This window comes from Geospiza fortis, unplaced genomic scaffold, assembly GCF_000277835.1.
Source record: "Geospiza fortis unplaced genomic scaffold, GeoFor_1.0 scaffold538, whole genome shotgun sequence".
NCBI lineage: Eukaryota > Metazoa > Chordata > Aves > Passeriformes > Thraupidae > Geospiza > Geospiza fortis.
Window position 1 is genome coordinate 1932910 of NW_005054368.1, and position 9222 is coordinate 1942131.

At 39.8% G+C, this 9222-nt stretch overlaps 1 protein-coding gene across 8 annotated transcripts in view; it reads left to right on the forward strand.

The window, feature by feature from the left end:
• The window catches only part of BCAS3 (BCAS3 microtubule associated cell migration factor), a 292124-nt gene that overhangs the window by 48853 nt on the left and 234049 nt on the right, over positions 1–9222 (forward strand). For all 8 annotated transcript variants that reach the window (XR_004082101.1, XM_031059839.1, XM_031059841.1 and 5 more), the window contains exon 11: positions 3195–3365. Coding sequence is in view for 7 of the 8 variants with exons in the window: in XM_031059839.1 (XP_030915699.1) it covers positions 3195–3365 (171 nt within the window). In the remaining variant the exon portion in view is untranslated. The remainder of the gene's footprint in view (positions 1–3194; positions 3366–9222) is intronic.

Genomic DNA, 9222 nt, shown 5'->3' on the forward strand with positions numbered 1-9222 from the left:
TTGCCTTTCAAATCCTCTCTAGAAGGTCTTGGTGGCAGCACAGAATATTTTCTGTAATGGTTTTCCCTTTGCTGACCCGTGTCCTGGTGGGACCAGGGGTTTGTCCTCAGTGGGAGCTGCAGCTCTTGGTGCAGCAAATAAATTTCTTCCTTAATCAAATAACTTGGGAGTTATTTGGGAAGGTCCCTGTTCACCAAAATCACCGAGGTCAAAGTTGTGATTGTGTTGGTGGCTTTCTGAGTGTTCATGTTCTAAAAGCTCTGGTATTTCTGTCACTTGACCAAGGAGAAAATTTTGAGAAGCAGAAAAATGTGTCAAGATTCACATTTGGATTAATGATGAGCGCAGATAATAATGGATGTGTTTGGAAAAATGAAAGTATCATTCCTTAGAGGTGTTGTAGAATGCACTCAGGGCATGCACACAGGAAAGTCCCTTCCATGGGATAAAGATTCTTTTCAGTTGAACAAACAGTGGCATGGACACGGAATTTCTTTCAGAATAAACTCTATTATCCCTTTGTTACAACTGAGTGTGAGCCTCAACCTCACTGTGTTGACACCCAAGGCAGATCTTTTTGATGTCTCTTTCTGCTTTCTATAGGTTTTTCATTTGCAGTCAAATACAGTCAAATAGATCGTATAAAATGTATTTATTATGAGAAACAGGAACAATATATTGTGTTGTCACTAAAAGGATGCAGTGCCTTTGTTGGAACAAAGCATCCTAACAGGCATTGAATGGTGCATTTTAATTCTTTTCATCTTATTAAAGTTGTACTTACTTTTCAATTAAATGAGGTATGAGGGCATACATCTATTTTAATTAAATATACGTATTTCCTTCTATTCACATAGATGTGAACAGTCAGATTTTGAAGTAGATAAAGTAGACATGAGCATATAAATAATGTGTGTTTCTGCACACTGTGGATCATTGGTTACAAAAGAAACTGGATCAAGTATTTTAATTTTATTTATCAGCAGACTTCACTGGCGGGTTCCCATCAGTGACAAAGGGACTGGGACAGTGCAAACTTGAACCCATTTCATTTAAAATGTATTTGCTCTGTCACATGTCTCACATCAAATTATAAACCAAGTCCTTCTCACCTCATAACTCCTTTGCTTGATTCCTTCTCCATATCTTTTAATCCTGTACTGGTAAAGTGATTTAGCAAAGGCTGCATCTGTTTTCTCCTGTTACCTGATAACTTCTTAATGAGGACTAACAGCTTATGTGAGAGCAAGGTCATTAGCCCTAATGGATGGAGGGGACAGCTGATATGGCATGGGAAAGGTTAAAGATTACCCCAGAAGTTTTTGCAAATATACACAACAGCACAGGGCAGTAAGTGCTGTAATGGTTGTGCACTGATATTTCTGAGCTAATGGCCTTGGCCACATCTCTGCACACCTCTGCCTGCTGCAGCCCCACGCTGCTCCCACACTGGTCATTTCCTTCTAGAGAGCTGTCAATTTATGCTTGGTGCTTTGCCATCCCATTGCTCTCATTATAAATATTAAAGATATTTTCTAAAACAGGTCAGTTACAGTTTTTAGCCTTTTCCCCTGCCCAGGTATTTTGCCATGTAGCATTTACTGCTTTCTCCTCCCTGCCTTAAAAACTGAGAACAAATCATTTTCTAGGATTTTAGCTATTGGCCAAAAAACTGCCTTGTCAGTTTTTGCCAGGAGAGCTGGAATGCATCCCTGTGATGGCACTGGGGCTATTTTAGGTTTATTCCTCAGCTGTCAATATCTGCTTTATGTTACCTCTCCCAGCCTCCTGAGTTCGCCACTGTTAAAACCCATTTTATTCTCCTCTGCCGAAGCCGGGTATAAAAAGAAATAACAAGAAACAAATGGCAGGATATTACTAAAGACTTTAAACCCCCAAAGCCATTGCTGTGCTAAAGGCCTGGCTCGATTTTAAGTGGAAGTATCTCCATTAGCATTAATGGGGTGAGTCCATCAGCAGAGGCATCTCAGAGGTTAATCAGCCTTCCTGGCTGGCCATGGCCATCGATACCGTGTGGCGCCTGCTGCTGTTGGCCCTTCAGAGGCTTTCCTGACAGCACACTAACAGACTTTGTGTAAGTCATTTCCCATGAATTATTAAAACAAACGTTTGGCTGCTAATTGATGAACACTAATGTGTTTTCTAATCACTGCAGTTTGAGATTTTAGCACTAAACAAAGCAGTTGCAATTGATTTGTGGCTGCTTCTTGGTTTCAGCCTGGGATCTGGACATTTTTTTCCTTTTCAATTTAGCAGGCAGCTTAGCTTGTCTTTTTAGTTAAGAATTGGCTTGTTACAGTGTCATTCCATTCTGATCTCTTTTGCTATTTCTTATTTATATTGCATAATAAATCTGCTCAATTCTTCACAGGCAAATAAGGCACAGTCCTTGGTTCAAGGAGAAAATATTTAAAGTTGTAGTTGGGCTTGTTTTTCTTTCAGTCTGCATCTCTCCTACTGTGTCTACGCTGCCTCTTTCTCCAAATAAAATAAAGCAAAATAAAAATAATCTTTAGCATCTTTAGCTGCTAAAAGCTGGTGCACTGAATGTGTTTTCAAACCCCTGTCTGGGAAACATGCAGAGCCTGGAAAGTCCCATCCCTTGTTCTGGGACCTGCCTGGGAGTTCCAGGACCTCGAGGGTGGCATTTTTAATTTTCCTGGATTTGAGTCTCATACTTAGTTTTAGCGCTTAATCACTGAGTAAAAAATGAGTGCGTCAGATGTAGCAAAAGACAAATTCTTGGTCTCTTGCACTGTGTAGAAGACAAAACTCTGTGAGCTTTGGGGCTGTTTGTATTTTCTGTGAGCAGTACCCTCCTCACACCCATCGTGGCCTCATCTTTGATCCTTCTGACCACTCATGCTATGGGAGTAACTAAAATCAAAGTTAAAAACCCCCAGCACTGGAATACTTAAAATACAAACACATTTATTATTTGAATATTAAAATACTTCTCTTTTCAGTAATGCTTTGGCATAATTGACTTCCAGAAGAGATGTGAATTCTTCCATTTGCTAGCACTCCAGATTTTTTCAAGCTGTTTTGTTGCAGCCTTTTGCAGCTGATGCACCACTCCTAAAAAAATCCACTTCCAGAAAGAATCTGAGCTGATCCCACAGCACAACCTCAAACATCATTCGAAGGAGTTTTTCTCCCTTTTTTTTTTGCAGACAATAAAGACTGGGCTGACCATGGTGGGGAAGGTGGTGACCCAGCTGACGGGGACGCTGCCATCGGGAGCCACCGAGGAGGAAATCCTGGCTCACAGCAACCTGCGCAGGAGTCCCCTGGTGCCTGGCATTGTCACCATCATCGACACCGAGACGGTGGCAGAGGGACAGGTAACAGTGTGCCCACAGCCAGAGCCTGCATGGCCACCTCAATCCCAGGGAAATCCTTGATGTGCTGATGGGAGTGAAAAATAAACCGGAGTTTCGCCGGGGCGAGGAGTTTTACAGGCGCACAGAGCTGGGATAAAATCCTGTTTGGGACTGAAATGCAGCCAAAATATATATTGTCCTTGCAGCATATTTATGTGACACTTTGACAAGATCAAGTGTGAAGTGTCACATTTTGTCTCCCCAACACTTGTTCCTAATTGACATTGATTGATGCTGATCAGTGGAAGTGGAGATGGAGTCTGATGATCCTTATGAATACAGAACGGGGCTGGAATGTGGGCTTCTTTGGGAATGGGGGGAATTGCTGAATTCCAGGCTAAAAAAAATGATGGGAGAAGTTGGGTGTGAAGTGTACAAGTTATAATTTTATGTAAATCCCAAATGCAGTCGAGCACAATGCTGTTTGGTGAGGCATTTGCACTGTTTTATGATAATAGAGTATATTTACTGTATATAACAATACACAGTGCAGTGCATCAGGAAGAATAATTTCTTACAAACTCCACACCATTATCAGACAATTTTTAAATTGCTGGATTTTCGTGTCTTTATGGCAGGGAAGATATCCATGTCTTTTTTTGTTTGTTTCTACCACTCATTTAATTTTAAAGTGGCTGGTCCTGGATTCAGTGTTTATGCAGAACTCCCACACACTTCATTATTCTGTAACTAGTCTGTGAGATTTTTTTTTCTCATGGTCAAATTTATTGAATTTAAAGCAAAAAAACCTTCAGTTTTTTCTTGTTTTCCCCTATCTTTATGAAGCTCATTGCAGGTAAGTTAGTGAGGTAATAAGGACACATCAGAAGTCAAATATGTAGCCAAATTATTTTTTTTTTCTTGACGGGAAAATAAAATCTTTTACTTGAAAAAAAAAAACAAAACAAAGAAAAACTTTGCCATGGTTGTTCCCTGAGAATTAATTTTGGAAGTATTTAGCCAAGCAATGTTGCATTGAAAGTGAATTGTTCATAAAGCAGTATAGACATTTTCTTCCAAAATTGAAATAAAGAAGATAATGGGAAAAAAAATTTAGGGTCTTATAGTCAGGTTTTAAAATAATTCTGGGATTTGTTTTCATTTCCAGGAAAAAAATAATTTCTTGGCTCTTCATATGCAATAAGGAAAGAAAAAAAAAGACAAATTTGACTTCATAAATTTCTGATGAAGCTGTTTAATGTGGTCATTATTTCTGCTGGTCGCTGTCTGTGCTTTGATTCTTCTGCATTGGCCTAGGGGGAAAAAAATGATAGATCTTAGGTTTTTAAGGCTTGTTATATATGATTTAGAGGTTTTATGAACTTGTCCTCTGACCCTAACAATAGTTGGGAGCTATCAAAGCCTAAAGGACACTCCAGGAGAGGAGCTGTAAAAATGATAATGTTTGTCTTGTCCAAACCCTGCTGCTCTAACATAAATAAGCCATCAGCTCTAGGAAAATAAGTTTTGTCTTGAACCTCTAGGAAGTTGGATATTCCAATTGTGTGTATTGCACTCATATTTCTGTGATCTGAAGTTTTTAAATGCTGTTAAATTATATAATTTATTTCCAGCTGCAATTTGCTTTCAGAATTATATTTTATTTCCAGGAAAAAAGAAAATAACCTCTCTTTTGTGTTGTTAGATTTTCATGGTGCAGGAGATTTTTTAAACAATTGTTTCTTACTGACATGTCCCTCTGGCAAAAAGGAAAGCTGATTAAAAAGAAATAAATGCACTTTGTAGGTGGCTCATCCCCTGAGCTCCATCCCCACTTTGGCTGACATAGAGGGTGAAGGGGCAGGCTGGTGATGCCAAGCCCTGTAAAACCCTAAGTTTTAGGGTCACTGTCTGTTTTCAGTGGTTTTTCTATAGTTACTGCTTTATAGAATCACAGATTGACAGAATCAGTACATTTGGAAAAAACCTGCAGGATCACCAAGTCCAGCATTTGACTGAATCCTGCCATTCCCATGAAACCCAATTGCCAAATTTGCTCATTTTTTGAATCCTCCCAGGGATGGGGACTCCACTTTCCTGTGGGGGAACTCCTGTTCCAGTGCTGAAGCACTCTCTGTGAAAGGATTTTTCCTTGTTTTATCCCCCCAGTTTCAGATTCCTGAAGAGTTCTGAGTGGAATCAACAAACCCCCTGCTGGTTTGAGGTGCCTGGTTTGGAATGTTCATGGCTGTGCCCATCAGGCTCTTCCTTCTCCCACTGAGAAACCCTGAATTTAAAATTCCAACCAAATATTTTCTGGGCTAAATGAGCGCTTGGAAATTGCTGAATCCCATTCAGCAGGGGCTGGTGTGAGCTCACATGGGTTCCAGCCTTGTCCCAGCTGAGGGCAAGCAGGGAGGAATTTCAGAAGCAGGGAGGAATTCTTTTCCTGTCATCAGTGCCCTCCTAATGTAAAATAAATACCTCACCTCCTTCAGGTCAGTAAAGATTTCTATCACCTGCACAGCCTGACTAAGAATTTGGGTGTTGCAGTGAAAGATACATTTTCCAAGTAATAAAATATGTCTCGGAGATAAGATGTAGTAAAAAAAAATAAAAATCTGTTTTAAAAAGAGAAAGAAAATGGAAGACGGCAGTAAATCTAAGGCAGGCATATACATCATTTTGAAGGAGAAATAGGAACTTTTTTTTTGACTGGGGAAGCATTTTTTTGTAATAAATGTGACTAAAGTTTTACAAATTAATGATCCAAGTACTCTTTCAGTTATTTCAAGCACAGCACACAGGTTCTAAAGGTGGATTGAGCCACTCTGTGCCTGTGTACAAATATAACAATTTCTGTGCCAGGAGGATGATGAAGGGACACGTTTTGGACACAAACCAGGAGGACTAACTATGATTTTCACTAATTTTTAATCATTTCTCCCATTTCAAAGGCATTGAATATGAGGGATGTGAGAGGGAGCTCGATGTGTCTCATTCACTGCCCTGTGCTGCCATGGCAGAGGCTGAAATGCAAACTCACCACAGAAAAATCCACAATTTAAGACCAAAGAACTCTCCTAATGTAATCTTGCAGGATTAAATCTGCAGGGAAAGTATTTTTAATAAACCTTATGAATGTAGATGTTGTAGTAAGCTCTCATCCCTAGCAGTTGTTTATGTGATAGCTCCTACTTTCAGAATTGGTGCTACTTTAAGAAAATTTGAATTATGAGGTAATTAAATAAATGCAGAGGAATGCAGAATTATTGACATTGGCTGTCAGGAGATATTTGTAAAAGGAATAAAAATAATTATCGAGATGCCCAAGAAACTTTGTGGTAAACCAAAATATGTTAACAAGGTTGTGTGCTTGTTTAAACTTCCTTCTAATGAAGTGTTAGCAAACTTTTCAGTTAGATGGAAGGACTATTTATTTGAATCCCTTAATTAGTTGAAATGGATAAACCTAAAGCTGTACAGATGTCCTCTTTTTCAGTAATTGGAATTAAACGTGTAAGACTTTATTGGCTTGGGTTTGAAAGAAAAATTATTTTCTTTTGACCTTTGTTTCTGTATTCTTAATTAATTCATCCACTGGGCCACCCACGTGCAGGCTGCAATAATGACCTTGCTCAAAAGTCACCAGTTTTGGGGCAGAATGTAAATCTGTTCAGCATCCAACAGTTGGCTGACAGAGAAAGATGTGGCCAGTTCAAAACCCAAAACTTCACTGCTGGGGTTGTGCTTGATGGAATCTCCCCGTGCAGCTCATCCACAGCTCGGCAATATTGGAGGGAATATTTGCAAAACAGCTCAGCAAAATAAGATAACATGTTGATCTATTTATGTTTGAAAATGTGATCAGGGCTTTTTTTTTTTTCCTGTTCCCTATTAACTTTTTATTGCATTAAAGAGGAATTTTCAGGAAAAAAGCAGCCACAGTTTCCAAAGTTCATTTTTGTTTGGTGAGGAGCTGATAGCAATTGAACCAAATCAAGATGCTTATCAGGAGCAGGAATTGTTGTGAAATTTTGGTCTGAAGCAAAAAGAAGCTCAGAGAGTGAAGCATATTCAATAATAAAACTTTAAGTACAGCCATAATTCCACTGGTCATTAACACCAGGGCTTGTATTTTAGGAGCAGCTCTGGCAAAGGCTGATGTGATGTCCTGATGCTCAGAGATTTGGCCTCAATTTTCTTCACTTTTTATATCTCCGTGTATTACAGAAGAATTCTTTTTATATATAAATATAAAAAGAGCAACAGGATTCCCTCAGAGCATAATACTGTCTGCCTCACTTTTATTAAAGGAGATCTGGTTTTTGTCAAGAAGACATTTTTGTCTCAGATAAATGGTTCAGGCTGAGCGTGAGGCTGGTTTGAGTTTATGCTGGATTCTATTAAAAGGAGTGCAGTAGTTAATGCCACAGATCTATCACTTTTAGCCCCTTTCCACTGAAGTTTGACCTTGGCTGTAACTTGGGGGAGGCTCTTTGTGCATCAAACTCCAGCTCTTTAAAGCATTGGGGATCTCAAGTGTACAGCAAATATTTGTTATACAATATTCATATTTATAATTATTGCGAAACCTATTTGTTTTTATGATGATGGGATTACTCTTTTCTTAATTGTATTAAGAGTAGGACCTGCTTGATTAGATTTGGGTCCATTTTTATTTGTGTTACTTTCATGTTTTATTTAAAAACATGTCTCCACTGGGATAAGTGGTGTAATTTGCCTTTAAAGATTAAAATAATTAAAGTCATAATTACGAGTGGCTTCTGCTCAGCAGTACTGAAAATACCACAGAGGAAGGAAAATATGGCATAGGAGGAAAAAGCTCTGGCTGCAGTTCTCCCCTGCCCTGGCAGCAAGCACTGCTGGGGTAGTAAATGCACCACTGCCCTCGGTGCTTTGTCTCCTCTTTTGGGGTGAGATAAAGATGATTTGATGAATCTTTGATAAATTTATTTGATTGATAAATGATTTGATGACTCTTCCATAAATACAGAGTTCTGCTGTAACAGAGCTGCTTTGGGAGCTGGTTTGGCTCAGCACACCCAGCCACGGGCTGGGCAGGTTTGGGAAAAATCCTGTTGCACTCTTGATAAAATAATTTTGGGCATCAGGAGCAGCTGAGGGCTCGTTCAGGAGGAGCTTTGGTAGAAAATTCTTAGTGTTGGTGTTTTGTTGGGAGCTCTGCAAGGAGGATCCTGCTGGAGCTCTGTGATCACAGAGCAATGCTGGGATTTCTGAACCTTTCTCAATGAGAGACTTTGGAAGGTTTTTTGCAGAGTGGTTAGAGGCCACTACCTTGGAGAAGGGAGCCTGTTTGGGAGGAAAAAAATTGCAGCCTTGGGATTCCTGTGGGCTCTGCAGGCTCTGGGAGGGAGAATGAGCTGCTTCCCTCGAGCTCCCTGACATGTGTGTTATTAGGGAAATTGTCCCTCTGGTTGGATTTCCAGGAAAAATTCCCAACTCTGCTGTTTGCAGGGGCGCGGAATCCTCCCCTGGCTGGAGGAGCTGGTTTGATGTTCCTAAAGCACCGGGTGTTGTATCAGCATCATTTTGATTTCCTGAAGTTCTGTAAAAAAGGGAAAATCGTGCTGGGATTTAAAGCTGTGCAAGCTCTGAACTGGGATGGGAACCAGGCTTTGCTGTGGTGGCATCTTCGTGAGGGACATTTGGTTGATGATGGAGTTAAGTCCAATTCCTTGGAATTTTTTTTCCTCCTTTCTTTGTAGTGTTGAAATTGTAAAAAGTGTTATTTGTTATCCCCAAGTGCAGTGCAGAAGAGCAGAGTGAGAGATGGCAAATCCTGAAGATTTCAATAGATTGGTGATTTTAAAAAAGCACTTTTCTCTCTTCCTTA